At 38.9% G+C, this 19,032-nt stretch overlaps 1 protein-coding gene across 1 annotated transcript; it reads left to right on the top strand.

Annotated features, from left to right (window-relative positions):
- The first annotated feature begins 278 nt into the window (after nt 1-278).
- Nucleotides 279-19,032, top strand: Gug (Grunge). Its single transcript, XM_066405331.1, is given in 34 exon segments — nt 279-481; nt 5,711-5,824; nt 7,915-8,000; nt 8,054-8,210; nt 8,266-8,445; nt 8,501-8,639; nt 9,038-9,214; nt 9,455-9,586; nt 9,672-9,761; nt 9,817-9,965; nt 10,026-10,292; nt 10,443-10,618; nt 10,670-11,079; nt 11,140-11,299; nt 11,370-11,547; nt 11,794-12,219; nt 12,504-12,710; nt 12,938-13,159; nt 13,231-13,514; nt 13,569-13,927; nt 14,105-14,236; nt 14,239-14,395; nt 14,469-14,504; nt 14,666-14,830; nt 14,883-14,990; nt 15,051-15,182; nt 15,275-15,433; nt 15,530-15,721; nt 15,801-15,936; nt 16,272-16,425; nt 16,487-16,602; nt 16,716-16,813; nt 17,141-17,214; nt 17,611-19,032. Coding segments are annotated over 32 exon segments (5,511 nt in total). The 5' UTR covers nt 279-481; nt 5,711-5,764; the 3' UTR covers nt 17,208-17,214; nt 17,611-19,032.

Below are 19,032 nucleotides of genomic sequence, written 5' to 3'. Positions count from 1 at the left end.
AATAATTATAGAAAATGTATATATAAAGTGGGGTTAGTATTTAGATGATTATATTAATAAGGTGTTTTCACTTAAAATAACTCCAAATTAAAGAGCGTGTGGATTGTTACAAATATTTCTTATCTTTTGTTTAGCTACAGAAAGACAGAGATAAAATGTCTCTCTCCAGTGCTCATGTGGAATGTTTTTATCTTGCTTTCTGCAGACGAGCACAGATGTCTCCACTAATTAAACAAGGATGATTGAAATTTCAAATAAAGAAAGAAAATCGCATCGAGATTAAAATGGCCGCCGTAGATCGATAACTCCTTGGTGTGTTTTTAATAGTTTTCCCTTAGAATTTCCATTGCAAAATCTTTAAAATTGCGAGAAAATTGTGTGTAAAGTGCGTTTGACTTCGTTCAGTCGGCCGTTAAGTTCCCGGGCTCCCCGAATCGGACCCTACAGTGTAAATACGTGAGTTATAATGTAGCAATCCAAGGTGAGTCCATTAATTTAATGGATGCTTGAAATTAGCATTTAAGTTCTTGTTTCTAGTATTATACCATAGAATTCTGTTGCTGTAATGCGAACAAAGGATCCTTTTCGGCCTAGGTAACTCCTAGGGCTTTGAATCTGTCCCAACGGTTAATTATTATCCAATTAGCATTACTAATTAGCGACTGTGTCCTGAGTGTATGTTTTGCCAGTAGTGGGGGCGCCAGTTAATTTGTCAAAATGTTTATGATGGTAATCACACAGTAATCAGCTTTTCATTATCCTTTCATTGTTCATTGTCTTCCGCCTTGTTTTCCGCGATTATTATGTGATAATTAATTATAATTTTGTTGGCCCCTTCTGGAAGGCAACAGCGGATGTCTTCACTTTTTTCTCTACCTATCTCTTTTTCACATGCAAGTAAGATGGGGAAAACCGTCAAACTCGAGTTTTCATGACCTACTACCCCTTTGCAAATGGTAAAAAATTATGGGTTATGTTGGTTCGCTTATTTTTTGGAGTTATGATACGCTATCCAGATACACTATCCACCAATGGATAGTGTATCTGCGTATTTCCACTCCCGATTTTCGATTAAAATATATATATTATCATTAAAAAATTATGTATGTGAACAAAGCAGTTATGATTACCAAAAGTTGGTGACAAAACAATTTTGAACGTGAGTGAAATTAGTGCGTTTAACTGTCGGTAGTTTAATGTTATTAATGATACCTCAGAAATACTTTGAAGATACCTCTAATGTACATCAATATACCTAACAAATCTTCCCCTTGATTTCAATACGTTTTTGATCTGAAAGATGAAAAAAAAATCCCTCAATTGCCATGGTGATTTCAACTGAATAACTTTTTCAGAAAGTTTATAGTCAAGTAGGCTTATTTTTTTGCAAGAAGTGTGTAGAAGGCACCCTCACCTCTCCTATGGATGTCCCCTTTTATCATGTCTATGTCCAAGACCCATTAACAAGCTCTTGGAGTAGCCCATACGTTTTTAACCCCAATTCTAGCAGTGGGATTCTTTTATTATATATAGATGGATTTATATGGGAATAGGTAAAACTGAGGACAGAATGGGAGTAGATAGATGGGATCTGAAGACTCTCTCAAGCCAAGTTTTTTAGTAAAATTTTATGTTGTCATTGTTTCAGGCCTGAACCAATTTTATTACATAGTATACAGGCCCACTTTAACATTTGATATAATTTAATGTTTTTTACAAAGATTTTAATGACTCATTCATACTCTTCTGTTACATAATTTACTTCAGGTTAATTCACAGTAATAAAAAAAGAAACTAAAATCGTTTTATTCTTGATACTTTTTGATAGTTATTGAACTGACGATTTAAAATATGTAATACTAGATACACAAGGTGTTCGATTAAAAAAAAAAACTTTCTGTTAGAACCTAAAAGAAGCTGTTGATAGAAACATTTAAAGAATGTCACTAAATTTGAAGTTAAATTTTCTAAAAAATTGTTAGATGAATGTTTGTTCTAGCTTCTATAATGGTGGAGATACCCTATAAAATCATCAAAATTGTCTAGGTATAAATGTCAAATTGTCTAAGAAATATTGGTATTGAATGTACTTGAAAGATCCTTGACTGAGATGGGTTTATTATTTTCAATAGTTCTTCATTCTCTATGCCCATTTTTGCATACTAGGGTTGTTTTGGGAAATTTTATACCTTTCACTGTAGGAACTGTATATCTACGTAAAATGTTTTGTACTCGTGTCACGGAAACCGGATGAATACTCGCGACCTTTTTGAACATTAATTGTGGCACCCGGTCAAATACGTTATTTTTTATGTGTTCTGTGTTTCCTATACGTAGTAATACATTTTTTCTCGGGATGGTCAGAGACTGTTTAGAAAACTTTGACTTTTCCCGGAGGGAACCATGTTGACCCGCACTTTTGTTGCCAGGTGCGTACTAGCATTTTTTAATTTCTTTTAATATGATGACGTAGGAATCGCACCACTCATCTAGATCGTTTTATTATTTTCGGTTTGCTTAAACTATTTTTACCGCGTTTTTTTTTTTAATTCAAGTTTAGACTAATGTTAAGATAGACTTTAGATCGATTACATAATTATAGCAAATACGGTCCTGGATAAGCTATGTTAATAACTGCGGGAATATCGTATCAGCACACATATCATTTCTTCCCTTAATTGCGGTAATCGAGTTGATCAGCACCTAATCAAAACAGCCGCATAGCAGGCACGACTTAGTAAAACGCTTACTACAGTGAAAGGGTTAATATAGAAAGACTCTAAAGCCACATTATTTTCCTTTACAGTACCCCTAAAAGGATCTCTGTTTACAACATTTGGTGAAATAGGTTTGTCAGTTACCGTCTCTAATCTCAGCACACGTCCCCGAGGCAATAACATCGTGCGGAAAACCGCATTTAGGGTCACCCTCTTGTCAGAGACAAGGGATCCATCGTAAATAACCCATAAAGTGTGACTTATTCGGTCTTTATAACTCCAAATCAATAGTCGGGCCTGGGGAGGGAAAGAGAGCGCCCAAAATAAACATTTCTCGGCGATTATCGCCTGCTCTCCTCTTCATTGTCATGTAAATGGCCGATGATCTGTATTCAGTGAAGGCGGCACATGTAAATACACAATGGGGGGATAAAGGGGCCTTTTTTTGGGCTTTGGTTGGGGGTTTGTCATCTGCGATCTACCAGATCGATCAGTTTAAGTGCGAGACTTGGAAACCCCTAAGGGAATTTGTGATTTTGCAAATAGTCATTGCATTTAATCCCATTGTAAGTCATTAGTACACGAGCAAATGAGATTATAAGACGTTGAAGTGTCCCTGTAAATTCATGTATAATCCACTTTTAATGCCTATAGGAATTATATTTTTAATATCTAAAGGAGCTTGTTTTCAGCAAATCCTAGTAATCACAAGCAAGCACGCATACGTACACCAATCGGTTTCAATAAGGTGGAAGCTGCAGTCGTTAAATTTTAAAGGTCGATTTACTTGGCACACATTCGACTTCAAAAGTTTTTCGAGCCTAAAAATTATTAATCGCGCTGCTGTTTATAATGATTAAACTGTAAACGACGTGTGAGGTGATTATAACTAAAAATGTTGCTGGGTACATAATAAATAGACAACACACTCGTATTGAAACTTTCCGCTTCGTTTACCGTCCACAATTCACTGTTTTTGTTCCGAACTCTGGGTAGTTTTTCAGTGTTAATTATGGTGTAAATTGCGGTAAAACTCCTGAACTTGTGTTTACTCATTTCGCAGTCCATGTATGTATTAGTCTTTGGCCGGACTAAGCATTTGTTAGCGTGCAATTGCAAAAACTAACAAGCCATTAAGCGTGAATAATTGACGCAGAAACAACGTGTAGCCTAGTTCGAGCAATTCGAAATGGTTGTGTACTTGGAAAATGTTCGTCATTTTACCTGATTTCTGGAGGAGGTGCAATTCGCTGATAGCGTTTCTGTTGTAATTTTGATAAAGCCACTAAGTTTATAATCAAGTTCGTACATTACCTTAATGCGCCCGCAAAAACGAGCGGTGTTGAAAACTCTTAATTGAGAATTTTATTCACCACCTGCTCAGCACTAACAATGAAGCATTTCCTTGCTAATAACAGTTGTAGCCACGATAATAGATAGGCAGTGATAGAAATGTTATCGCGATGAAATTCTATTCAAAAATATAAAATTTCTGTCGTAGAGCCAAAATTTCTACAAAGATGCTACAAATATACTGCGTGACAGAAAAAAAGAACACCCTGTAAAACTGGTTCGTTTACATAAATACTAAAAACGATAAATTTTTCCATCAATTGTAGTCTCACATTCGTTTTTGCGTTATCAGGAATTTTAGATATTTTTTTGACCGTAAAAGGTGCAACCGCAAATCAACCTTATGGGGCGAGAATATCGTTTATTGGTGTACAGTACTTGCAGAAAGTGTTCTTTGATTTGTCCAATATGCTTAGTAACAGGAGGTTCACCACTAGGTTGAACCGAAGTTTAAATACCGCGGTCAGTTACAAAGACAGAGAGGTTCAGGAAGGCGTAGAACTATAGAAACTCAAGATGGCCGCTTTAAACTTTTGGCGTTAAGAGACACGTTCGTCTCGTTGAAGGCATGGACGGTCTATTGGGATCCGAATCATTTACCCCAACGTGCGCTACCTCTTACCATTCTTCAGCTACAAAATCGATTATAGTGATACAGAGAACTGGTGAAATGCAACATAGAATGGGATACTATAGCCTTGAGCAACGAATCCTGATTTTGTCTTGGTGTGTATGATGACCAAGGAAGAGTGAGAAGGCGACGAGGCGCACTAGATTGTAGGGATAATGATTTAGGGTGCTATTGCTCATGGTAGCAGGTCGCGTTTGGTTTTCGTCAGAAGCAATATGATCGCTCTAATGTACAGCCAAGAAGTATTGGATAAGTATCTTCTTCCGTATCTCGGAACACTGCAGTCCAGTTTTTGAAATAAGATAACGTAGTCTTGCGTGTGCTCCGGATTACTATGGATTTCTTTCAAGAAAACGAAATCGATTTGTTGCCTTGGCTATCCTGATCTTTAGACCTATGATCAATTGAACATGTCTGGGATATTGTGGATAGTAGGTTACCTCATCTCTCACTAATCCTAGTGGCGTTGTAATGCCATACAAATAGCCTGGAGTGAGACCCTCAAGAGCACATCGATCATCTCATTGAATTGTTGCCTATACGTGTTCATGAGTGCATATGACAACGTGGAGAGCCGGCATATTATTAAGTTGTTCTCGGGCTTTAACCATCTTATTTGCTTCATTCTTTAACGATGTACTTGTGTTTGTTAATATAAGAAATATGCACACCAGAAATTATTTAAATCAAACCATTTTTACGGGGTGTTTTCTTTTTTATGTCACGCAGTATACCTAGCATTTGACTCGTCACATTCTCCTCCGAATGTAACTCGTGCGTTGAAACTCCTAGATAATTTTAGATCAATATGCAATCATGCAATCTGGATTAGAAAAAAAGCCCGAGTGCGCGTACTTCTCGAGTGCAAGACCTTCCAAATTCCATTCTTGCATATTTTCCTAAGATTAATTGGTAATTGTCACTGCTTTTATTATATTACATATGATAATAAACAGACAGCAATAATTACAGCCTTTTATGCAGTATTTAATGACTTGGTTTGTTCCAGCAATACCTAGACTACCTCTAAAGTCTTTCAGCTATAGGCAAATTACGGAAGCAGATGGCGCAGACTCAGGGCGAAATCAGGGTGGGTCCCAGCAACCAGGTAAAAGATATTTATGTACGTTGACCAATCCGATCAAACACACGGTAACCGCCAAATTTTTACTTTTTTGGACTTTTCTCTTAGACAGTTGGGTATTGTCATTTAGTACTTGGCTGAGGAGGTTTTGCAGTAAGATTTTTGCACCATTTGGCAGGCAAGAAATAACCTTCTTTACGTGTCAAAAGTGGAGGAATCTCTTACTGCGAAGGCACCTCTTGTAAATACAAATAAAAAACAAATTCCTAATTGGCATGACTTTGGAAAGAGCATGGTAGTCAAAGTCACGACTAACGAGGCTGCGCCGAATTAACATACAGGTGACGTATCTTTCGGCCAGTAAGACTGTGTGTTTTGTAGGGTAGTCGATAGTCTTAACATTTTTTTATACCCGGTTGTATAGCTTCAGTTTGAACTCCACCTGCGGGTTAACTGGAGATTTTATATATTGCCTTAGTGCCAAATACACTACACACGTACAATACTTACGTGTCAAAGTCCCAGGTTAAGTTTAACACTAGGGCATACAACTCGACCTTAGTGTAATAAAGAAGGTAGTTAGATTTCGCAATATGTCAATGTGAGTGTCACTAACATTTGGGTGTAATTTTATTTGTTGTAAATAAGTGTAAAAAAAGGAGGAAAGAGTAGTTAAAAGTATGGGAACTTCAAGCTCTAATATCGTACTTTTGGAAATCTAAGGAATGAAATATGTATTATTTTTGTCAAAGAAAAAAGAACATCCACAGAGCTTAAAGAAAAATTCTGCAACGTTGCAACCATTCCTTTATTAGATCACTTCAGTTTCTAACTTTTTCGCACCTATGCGGCAATCAAATGGGTCGAGCCGTTTTGCCTCGGCATTGAGCGTCTACAAATATCTGACGTTACTAAAAGTTGGTTCACTTCCAAATTCTTTCTTACTTTATGAAATTGAAATGTGATTTTTTATGACATAATATGCTCGAATTTTGACTGTTTTTTTACGTATCTGAGTTACATCATCTTTGTTAATTGGAATAAAACTACTACGATGGTGAGGATCTACAGAAACATGGTATTTCTATCCACATGCTCTCAGTGGCCTATATACATTCTCTATGAAAAGATCCAGCAGACAACAATGTCTCACGCAGAGCACCTCTTAATGTGTTACCTTAACAGCTGGTTTTATGTCATCGAAAGGTCTCACTTTGGGAAATCTGAGAAAAAATTCTATTGGTGATTCAGTCATTTCTTTGTTGTCTTATGGTTGCAGAGGTGATGTTAAGTAGCTATTGATACATTATATTTGTCTACAAATACACTTGCTAGCAATAAATCTAGTCAATAAATGTTCTTAGAAATTTAAACTGTGAATTCAGCATAAGGAATAGACTAGTCAGATACAGCTAAAAGCTTCATGTCCTTACATGATTATCTATCAAAAGTTAATTATTCCTATTAGTATTGCAGGTACGTATTTATAGTCGTCTGTTATGAATTACATACTTAGTAATTTGACTTTCCGTGCCATAAATATTTATAATATATACAGGGTTTTTTTTAAAAAGTATCCGATATTTCACAGGACAATTCCTCGGGTATTTTTAAGATAAAAAGTCCATATAAGCATGGGACACTTATTAAAAAACACCCTGTATATTTTGGGCACTTAGGGTTTTTATTATAGGTATTAAATTTTCAACTACTTATGCAGTATTTTTGCGAAATATGCCCAATAGAAAGTTAATATATCAGGATCAGTATCAGTTTATCACTAGTTTATAGAGCGCATACCGCATAATGGAACGCTTACTATAGAAAATTGGCTTTGTGGTGATACCTATTATCACTTATGCAGCTTATAGCACATACACAACAAAGAAAGTTAATATATTTTCAACTTTTTGTACAACTCTCGAGCGTTATGTCATGTATTTTGCGCTGTATAAACAGCTATAACTCATAAAAAAATCACATTTTTATGTCACCATTTATTGAACCACCTTTCAGAAACGCTCATTATACTTACTTTGTACATATCTGTATACCTAGCTAGGTTTGTAGCATAATATAGGCTTTATGTAAAACACTGAAATCTCTAACATCATCACCATGTCCAATAGGCCCGCCTACCTGAATATAGGCCAGGAGTGCCACCAGAGCAACTCCCCCCTGATCCGGAGGATACTCATATTCGAGAGGAATTGCGGTTAGATACAACTTCTTCTTTAACAATTTATTTTTCAAATATCCCATCCATAGATGGGTCCCCGCCATGACTATGGACTCGGACCTTTTGATGTATCTTCGAGCCGCTCGAAGCATGGCTGCTTTTGCGGGAATGTGTGATGGAGGTTGTCCTGAAGACGGAGCTAATGCGGCATCGAGGGATGACACGACCATCAATGCTCTGGATGTGGTAGATTTTATCTAAAACTATGAATTAATAAATGGTTTAATGTTTTGGTGCTTAGTTGCATGACTCGGGTTATGACCCAGGAAGAGCTTTACAAGCATTGGTTAAGTGCCCAGTTCCTAAGGGAATTGATAAGAAATGGAGCGAAGAGGAGACCAAAAGATTCGTAAAAGGTCTGAGGCAGTTCGGCAAGAACTTTTTCCGGATTCGCAAAGATCTATTACCACATAGAGACACAGTAGTTTATAAAAAATATATATAACTAATTTTTGACTAATTTAATTGTCTTGTAGCCGGAATTGGTGGAGTTTTACTATCTTTGGAAGAAGACTCCAGGTGCAAACAACAATCGACCGCACAGGAGGCGCAGACAAGGGTCTTTGAGACGCATCCGGAACACCAGAAATAGTAGAGGAGGTACGGCGGCTGCAGGTAAGTTGTGGTTATCCAGGTTAGAGGTGGCCACTGCAACAATGCTCATATTCAAGAATTTATTACCAGGCAATTTTACTCCTAACCTCCTCAAATGAGTACTAACCCTCAAGTGCATGTTTTGTAGGAAGATTATGAGCATTATACGTCAACGACAAATAAAAGCTTTTCAGTAAAGAAAAACTCATCTATATTGTTTCATTCATCACGGCCACCTCTACAAAATATACAGGGCCACAACTTCACGAATTTGTCAATATCGAGTACGGCATTAGGATGATTGTGTGTAGTGACCTGTATATTTTTGTAGTGCATCAACGTAGAATTGTTGGATTCACTTTTGTTTTTTTGCTTTTAAAACCATTTTTGGCTAAGTAGCTACTAGAATCTTTTTTTAGGTCGTACGAGTGGGGCAGCAACTCCTGCTCCTGAGTCCACAGAAAGCAGGCCTTCCCCCCAGCCGGGTGAAAAGAAGCCTGATGAAACTAGCTCGGTGACTGAGGACGATAATGAGAGCGAAGAAGATAGCGATAGCAGAGATTCGCAGTATCGTTGTTCGCATTGTTTCACTACAAGTATGTATAAGACATTCAGTAAAAAAAGCACTTCAAAGTCAGTATTGCGTGAGTCTAGATTTGACATTTTCTTTTCATTAGTTGAATGAGTTAAATTTCAAGGAAACTACATGTAATGATTATATCGTAGGACTAACGAAAAAATTATTAACTGGAAGATTTCCTGTGTCATTATCTTCCTAATACAGTTACCTAGAAATCTTCATGATGTTTGGTTAATGTAAATGTTTGATTTCGTAGGTTCCAAAGACTGGCAACCGGGTGGCAAGGATAAGCAAATTTTGTGTTGGGATTGTCGCGCTTATTGGAGGAAAACTAATGAGTTACCTCCGCTTACCGCTCCTGCAGCAACATCCAACACACCACCGGCAGGTAAATGGCTGGAACATAAATTGTTATTGCTCCTCTAACATAATAAATTCGTATAATACTTTGAAGTACATGTTTTCCCATTTAGAAGGTCCCGACCAAAGCCCCCAACGCATGCGCACAAGAAATAAGGGAAGCAAGGAGCAACCTCCTAGTAGTAAAACCCGAGGAAAACGAGGTGATTAATTGATTTATTTTTCAAAAATAGTGAAATTAATTTTTTACAAAATTAGAAACACCGGAACCAAAGACGCCCGTAAAAAGCAATGGCGGCAGCGAGAAGCCGGGAACTCCTAGCAATCTTTCGGGCTCTCAAGCGAAGACTAAGAAGGGCAAAAACGACAAATCCGATACTCCCAATAAGAGCAGGAAGAGGGCACAGGTAATGCCATTTCGAAAGTCGTAAAATAGTAATTTCTCTACTTAAATTAAATTTTTGTAGCAAGAGAAACTTGACGATGTCGATTTAAGCGACAAAGAGAGCTGTAGCGTCTTTAAGAAAAAAAGGGAGCGGGCCGATAGCCCTGCCAGTGTGGTATCAGACTCAGGCTCAGTGAATGAAGATGTAGATAATCCTGAGAGTAGTCAAGATAATAGCAACAGCGCTGATTCTAGCAATAATAGCAATGTGGCTACAACTGTGTCTGCAGCAACTATTCCTGTTAGCACCATCGTCAGTTCCAATGCAACTAATAATGTTCTTGGACAAGTAAGAAAATTAAGATGAATTTCTCGCCTTCAAGATATTTTATAGTATATTTGTGGAATTTCAAATTAATTTTAATAAAATAATTAAAATTAATTTAATTGATATGGAAATTGAAATCTCTGATGACTTATGTATGATTTTTGATGCCAGGATTCCGTTAAGCCGGTACTGAAAACAGAAGAATTGGAGCCTAAATCCGTGGCTACTTCAGTACCTGTCATAACGTCGAGTAAAACATCTGCTGCTACTCCTGGAGAATCCACACCTTTGAATGTTTCAATACGTCTGCCTGAGGACTTAAATGAAAGGAAAAACCTTATCAAAAGGTTAACTTTACTTTACCAAATTTTCGTGCTTATACATTTCATATTCAACAGAAATCTGGAAGGATCACTGGACATTAAAGACAGTCTGAAATTTACTTCAAGCTTCGGACAAGCAGAAGAGATGACAAAGAACGAACCTGTAATTAAACAAGAAATATTGCAGCCGAAAGTTGAGGATGTGAAGGAGGAAATTAAGGAGCCGTTGATTGCCCAGTCACCCCCGCCAAGCTTGCAGTTAGTTGACCAGAAGCCACCATTTAAAACTGAGTTGGGAGTGCCTAAAGTGGCAGTTGAGAAGCCGTTGATTAAAGAGGAATTGGATTCGAGCAATGACGCCTCATTGTTGAGCATAAGCTCCAAGGAAGACTCCAGCAGCCAGCCATCTAATCACAGTTTGAATTACAAGGATAGTCCATTGTATATGCATTCGAATTTGAATTTAAAGGACAGTCTCAGCTTCGGTGAGTTTTCGCATGAGATTAGAATTAGTTACAAAACTTTAATGCAAATGGTTTTTGTAGGAATGAAAGATTCAGCTTTAAGTCATCTTCAGTCAAATCATGCAATGAATCTTAAGGAAAACAAGGAGCCTATCGTTAATATGAATCATTCCAGTTATTTGAAAGATGGAAGGCCGCAGGACCAGTCTCCTTATAGTTATCCGGGAAGGGAACCTCCAAGGTACTATTTATTTTTCATGGAAGATGCAGAAGAGTTACTCAAAAATTTTATTTCAATAAACAATTTTTAGAGAGTCACCAAATCCCACAACGGTGGTCAAACTAGAGCCGCGCGAGGAGCCCATGGAACTTACCAGTCAAAATAGAGGGGAATCTTTACCCTATGGAAGCATCGCTTCTCTCAGTGTGCCTCAGAATGTGCCGATGGCACAGCATTTGCCACCGACGCAGTCCTCTAGATCTAACGAGGTAAGAAAATAGATTGAGAATATAAATATAACTAACGTGCATTCGTGAACGATAATGCTTTACCATGGTTCAGAAGTCAGCTAATATTTGAAGACGCTTGATTTTACTTTTCTTTTGAACTCACGATTTTGATTCAATGTGTTTAGTTTAAAATAACAAATTTTATATCTTGAATCATTTTATTTCTCGTTGTTCTTAATTATGTCTTTCCCATAATTGAAAATACCAATAAAACTATTCGTGCAGGAGGAAAAGTCGCGCCAAGACAAACTAGATCGACCCGATTTGGCTTCGGTCCCAGCATCTCCAATTGGCCAGCCGCCTCTCCCCATGCAGTCCGGAAATTTGGTCACAATCGGCGGCTGCCAGCCGCCCCCACCAATGGGGCATTACGGATTTATGCCGCCCTACGGGCGTCCCCATTCCCCCAGATCTTTGGATAAGCCTCCGCAGCAGCCTTCACATCTTCAACAACAGCAGAATGAGCCACAGAATTTGAAGATTAAACAGGAAATGCCGGAATCTCCGGCTAGTGCTCCCTCTGTTAGTTATGCCAGCAGTTACCCTCCTTTGCCACCAGCTTCCCAGGGATTGCCACCATCTTCCGCCGGATTCGTGCCGCCACCGCCGAGCCATCTTGCCGATCCCTTGCAAAGCTTGAAAGATGTCAAGGTAGGTCAAAAGATGTAATTGTTATTTACTGGTGATATAATAGATATGTATGTGTGGGTATTATAGTAATCACAGTTCTAGTATTAATGAGATTTATGGGCAATAAAGTAGTAGGGTTTTTATGGTAAATATTGTCATTAATAAATGGTTTTATGGAAATTTATGTTGGCTAAGCGTTGTGGCATGTTTACCGATGTTTTTCAGGTGAAAATGTGCAGTAAAGTGGTTGTTTCGTTAATAGTTATCGTGTCCTTTGTATATATTTCTCACTTAACACTTTCCAGGTTCCCGGATATCTACCCCCACCACAACCTCCGCGAACCCCCGAACGAAGTGTTTCGGACCGCCCTCCTTCGGGGCCGGCCTTAGAAAACATAAAGAAGGAACAGATTGACTTTTCAGGAGGTTCAGCTAGCAGGGCTAGCCCTGCGCAATCCGGAGGCAGTGAAAAGTGTCTTACACCTAAAACAAGCAGCACGCCAACTCCGCAGGTATTTGATTTTATCCTAAACGTTTTACTCAGTTGATTAAGAAATTGAAGAAAGAATTAGTATTGCAATTAAAATATTTTAAACTTAAATAAAATGTTTTCAATAACTACCAAAATTAATTCAGCGTGTTGCATAATTTCCCAAGATAATTAAGCGTTTGCATACTTTCTAAGCTTTTTGATAATTAGTATGTGATTCATTTTCAATTTGAGTCGTTCGTTTAACAGGTAGTGTCTCAAACGCCTCCGTTGCGACAACCCCCATCTTCACCCCACTCTGCTATCAACTTAATCAGCCCGGGAAGCAGTACCGGTAGTATCGGAGGTAGTGCGACCCCGTCTTCGCACCCCCTTCCCGTATCGTTACCAGCGCCGCATCCTGCACAGCCTCACGCCTCGTATCCGGCGTCAATGCCCCCGCCTCATCTCGTGCACCCGTCGTTTTTGCACGTAAGGAACTTTGTTTGGAGGTTTCATGTAATTCCGCAAAAATACTCGACTAGGATCCTATGTTGTTCCAGTTTCACGGCCACCCGGGCTATCCCCCGTACCCATTCGGGGCTTACCCTTATCCCTATCCCGTGCCGCAACCGCATGCCATTCCTCCACCCACTTCCCGGGTGGAAATGGCCGGGCCGCCCAAGAGTATCGATACCTTAAGCGCCACAGTTATGTCCTCGCAGCATAGTACCAGCAGTACCCTTACAACAAAGAGAGAGACGCGAGAGTCGGATGAACATGGAGGGGAACGGCATCAGAGCCACGAAATGACTTTAACACATCACCAAAGCACATCACATAATAGGTATGTACATATAAACGAAGTTATAGAGTTTTAGCCAAGTTTATTGGATTATAGCTCCATTCACGCAAGCGTGGAGAAGCAGCCTTACGGAGGCGGTAGCCACAGCAGCATCACCATATCCCACAGCACCAGCACAAGTTCCAGTCACCAAGTACAACATAAAGTGAACCAAAAAACTTTGCCTCCGCGTAGCGGCTCTCCTTCAGGTTTGAGTACGACGATACAGCAGACCAGCTCTTCATCTTCTTCTAGCGGAAATAGTCAACACACGCATCATCACACTCACACGCATCACGATAGAATGTCACCATCACAGTTAATGAGAGTAAAAACAGGAGGAGGACAGCCCCAGGCCAATCCCCATCATTTGATGATACAACCGCCTAATATGGGTCATCATTCTTCCGGACTGGGTAAGTTATTATTTTTTATTTGAAAAAAAAAAGTATTATTATATAATAATTTAAGTACCGAGCTGCGTTGGACTTTCGCTCGATTTGAACTTATGTTGATATTGCTTTATTGTTTCTGTGGTAACGGATATATAGGTTTGATCAAGAATTAAACTTATATTTTTTCCCTAATTGCAGGTCCTCCACCAATGTCCGGAAGCTCCCTGGATGCTCTTCGTGCTCATGCAGCTCAAGCGGCAGCAAACATGCAACAACAACAACAAGTAACAAGAAAAGAGAATACTTCGTCTATTTTATTAACTTTTGCCCTATTTCACAGCAGCAACTTCAAAGTTCAATGCACCCTCCGAGTACCTCGTCGCCTATGACCCAACCTCCGAAAATATGCGACGATATAGTGAAAATTGAACCCGATCACGAAGGTTCGCCTGAAGATGAGGGTCAAAACAGTCCTGCAGGACCTCCCAGGTAAATATCCCCGTACTCGCAGATTTGTTGGTCACATGTGTATTACATGCATCTGTGCTTTGATTTATTCTAGCAATACTGGCGTATCAGAAGGCAGAGAAACTGAAAGGTGTGTTGTCGGTGTTCAAAACGAACTTTTTTGAGATTTCTATGCCTTCTAGTCCTCTCTTTGGCGGGATTGACGCGAGTAAAATCGCATTCAAATCTTCTCAAAAAAATTCAGAAACTTTGTAGATTGAAATCGGGAGCGTTTTAAGTTTCTTTTTATAGAGGGCCATCACCAGAACCTCGAATAGAGGACACGGAATGTCATAGAAGTCAATCCGCCATTTTCCTACGGCACTGGAACAGGGGAGATCATAATTCCTGCACAAGGACCGATCTGACTTTCAAACCTGTACCCGACTCTAAGTTGGCGAGAAAACGAGAAGAACGGCAAGAAAATAGGTTTTAACTATGTATTGCTTTTAACTAGAAATTTTCGTAGATTAAGAAAACAAGCGGAGAGAGAAAGAGAGGAACGCGAAAGGGCCCAGCAGGCTCAAGCAAGAAAAATACAAACCCCTGATAAACCAGACGTTAAACCTCCATCTAGGTATGCTTTGTGAAGGTTTCTTAAATGTATATTCCACGTGTGAACTTTGAACACTTTAAGGGGTCCCCTGGAAAGCATATCAGCACCCTATGAGAGGTTTCCAAGGCCGGGATTTACGGATACGCCGGCACTTCGCCAGCTATCGGAGTACGCGCGACCCCATGCCGGCTTCAGTCCCGGGCATATGAGAGGGTAAATAATATATTTTATTTTTTAAATTGATAACACGTCAAAAATAGCAAAAGTAAATTTCAAGAATTCAGGACCCACATTTCTATTTCTAGATCACTGCTCCCCCCGTCTGTGATGGATCCAATGCTTCAATATCAATTGAGTAGTATGTACGGACCGGGAGCGCGAGAAAGATTGGAATTGGAGCATCTGGAGAGGGAGAAACGGGAGAGGGAAATAAGAGAATTGCGCGAAAGAGAATTGAACGATCGGTAAGCTCCATATAATAATTTCTCTAGTGTATTGGTTCAAACGAATATATTTGGTTGAAACTAATATTCCCATATCTCATATTAAATCAATCTTAGTTTGAAAGAAGAGATCATGAAAACCGGCATGCGTCCACCTAACACTGTAGATCCGCATTGGCTGGAAATTCAACGTAGGTATGCCGCAGCTGGTTTAGCTGGACCACCAGGCGGTCCAGGTCTCCTTCCGCACCATTTCGCCCTTTATCCCGGGGGTAGTGCGGCTCAACTAAGCCAACTAGAAAGGGAAAGGTAATTTTTACTACTAGATTTGATCTTAAAGACTGTTTCAAGCGTACAAAGTTTTCAATGTTTTTTTTTTAATTCGTAGATTAGAAAGATTGGGCATACCACCACCCGGGGCACCAGGCGGACCAGGGGGACCACCAGGTCATCCTCACCATCCCGCACATGCAGCAGCCCAACTTGAAGCCGCTGAGAGGTTGGCTTTAGCAACCGATCCCATGGTAAGAGTCTTAGTATATTCTACTTCTAAAAGTTCCGAGACGTGAATATGGCGAAAATATAATAAATTGCTGTATTATCGATAACTAAATGGGCATCAATTAAGAACATGCCACCAGCGACCTCACAAAGAGAGAACTCAATTATTTTCTTTTCTCTCAGGCCCTGTGCTACAGAAATATGCAAAAGTAAAACATCACATCAAAGGGTGTGTCCATGCCGATGATACGGTCAACTCTTCTTAAATGATTTTTACTCTATGAGAAACCATTATAACAGATTTGATTAATTTAGTACCGTCCCATATTATCAAGGGTGTTTTACCGTGTTGTTGAAGGTACGACTGCAGATGGCGGGGATTTCCCCGGAGTACCATGCGCACACCCATGCCCATACTCACGCGCATACACACCTCCACCTGCATCCCCAGCAACAACAGGCACAGCAAGAAGCCGCGGCGGCGGCAGCCGCAGCCGGATTTCCTCTTCCAGGTCAGTAGTTTATGTGAACTTATCTTAAATTTGATATGAGAAGGTGTGAATTACTTTTTAGCATCTGGAGGAGCTGGTTACCCTAGGCCAGGCCTGATGCCGGGCCGGGACGCGCCACTAGGACTGCATCACCCCGATTTGTTGGGGCGGCCCTATGCTGATCAACTGGCCCATCAGGTAACTATTGAATTGAGGTGGATGATTATTATATGAGCGTACCTAAATGGAGACAATAAAATGCAGAATTACACGTGATAAAGGTAAAATACAAGCGTATTGTTGTTGTTCAGGCGGCAGCCCATGAGCAGCTCCAAAGACAGATGCTGCTCGAAAGGGACAGGTTTCCGCCGCATCCCTCCATCGTAGCCCAACACGAGGAGTATCTCAGGTCCGTGTCAATCTTTCCCCCATTTATGTGTCTGTTGTGGTGTCTGGTATTTTTGTCAATTTTTGCATTGAATGTACATTATTGCAAAAATTGAACATCTGCAGATAAAAAATAACTGCTTCGCTTCGCTTATTTACGTTGGGTTCCCGCATTGTTGTCCGTTTGGTTTCGTTTTTCTAAGGTTGATACTAGGATTGTATTTATTTTTTTTTCAGAGGATTATTACGTACACATTCCCGTTTATTTAGTGGTGAACTTTAGAATAGAACAATCGGCCTGGTTGCCTGGGAACGGGGTTACTTAATTTATGTAGTTTTCGCATTTTAGGCAGCAGCGTGAACGCGAACTTAAAGTGCGGGCTTTAGAAGAGGCGGCGCGCGGCTCCCGACCTTAAATCACAGGTAAGATTTGAGTGCATGTTCAGGGGTTTCTTTGGGGAAAACCAAGAAAACAGTACAAAGTGTTCTAGATAAGATTTCTCACTCTCTCATAACCAGAATTACTATTTTTTGCCTAATTAACATCCGTAACTCTACCTTTGATGAATGGTTGAATGCGTCTGAAATATCAATACGGCGTTTTTCTCAAAATTCAAGGGATTCAGTAATTTATTCAATTTTTATATAGTGGGAGTTGATAAATTGGATAAATCCTTTATTCCTCGACTCGAAAAAGGTTCCAATATGTAGGTATTTAACATTTTTATGGAAATTTCATATATCTAAATAAGGGAGACGTTACCCCAACTTAGACACCTTGTGTATAGAAACTGTATCTACTTTTTATTTCGAATTTAGACCCTTTGTGCTGCTCCAAACAAGTAACTCCTCATATATGCAAGAGACAACTAATAGTCCGAGATTACACCTACTTTAAAATAAGTATATAGAGGTTTAATTTTTTTAAACTATATTTTGCAACTAGGTGGAAAATGCGCTGGGTGAGTGAGAGTTTTGTATATTGCTGTAGTTTTAGATAGGTTTTAAACTATAATTTATTTAATTTTAACATTTGGAAAGCAAGTTGGACGTGTAAAAAATAGAGTTTTTTTTAAGTATTCTTTAGGTGACGTCACTGGGAGCCCTGTGGGTATCAAGATATTTTTAAGCCCCAGTTTGTGCATCATTTACGTCTCAAGATGGTTCTAGCGGTATCACCTAAATAATCCTCGATAGAGAATTTCTCTAAAAAGCTTTAATAATACCCAAGTGATCAGACGTTATTGGGACGCATATCGAATACGAATCTCAGCATGTAAATTACGTGCATGCACCTCCTGGATAATAAATAGGAGGAAGTTGAAGGACAAACCAAGGCAAGGATGATGCAGACCCTTGAACTGCAAAATTCGTTTGTGGCGCCATCAGACGGAGAATTTTTATTCTTAACTTTACATAAATTTAGTAGAATCTCCAAAGATGGCACTGCAATAATACGAATTACCGAGTCCAGTCAGATGTGGTTAACATTGGAATTATCTTTGATATGAAATTTCAGTTTCAAGGTTTCAATTGAGCGCACTTATCGTTCGATATGCGGATTATAATATATTTAAAGAGTAAATTTTAGAGATAGATTCCACATTTTCTAGAAATATATTAAGGAAATCGAGCCTGCAGGTATAAGCGTAACACTGTTTCGTTAGTTAATTTATTGATAAAATCCTCGAAATGTTTAAATTTTAGATCATCTTTTTTTTGACGATTTTTTGCCGCACAAATTGTAATAGTATTGTGATGGTTAAAGAGATGAACGTTTCTCCTAGTCCTGTTTTGTGGAGAGAAGTAGGTGCCAAAATGCCTATTGTGTATTTTGAGAAAAATTAATTGTTGTGTAAAGAAATCAGTGTATTGGGAAAGTCAAAAGCACCCAAACATCAGCAATTTTTTATGTGTTTTTTTCTTGTAAAATGCAGCTTTGTACAGATCTGTATTATAGTTTTAAAGAGGAGATTTATATTTTTTTACAGGGAATTGTTCTCTGTACACAACTATTACGATTTTTTTACACAAAAACTTTAGTTCTGTATGGAAAACCAATTTTCCTGCAAACAAAATCCTTTCTATAGCTGTAGATTAATTAACGTAATTATGAAGTCTATTAGCGCGTGATTTTCTTCATTTTATTTTGGTACTTATATTGTGTATTTTGTGTACAATTTTGTTTATATATTTTTATTCGTATAAAAAGCTATGTCAATATAATGTTTTTACCAAAGA

The sequence above is a fragment of the Euwallacea similis genome, chromosome 2 (assembly GCF_039881205.1).
Source record: "Euwallacea similis isolate ESF13 chromosome 2, ESF131.1, whole genome shotgun sequence".
NCBI classification, from domain to species: Eukaryota; Metazoa; Arthropoda; class Insecta; order Coleoptera; family Curculionidae; genus Euwallacea; species Euwallacea similis.
This window is presented reverse-complemented; position numbering and strand designations above follow the sequence as displayed.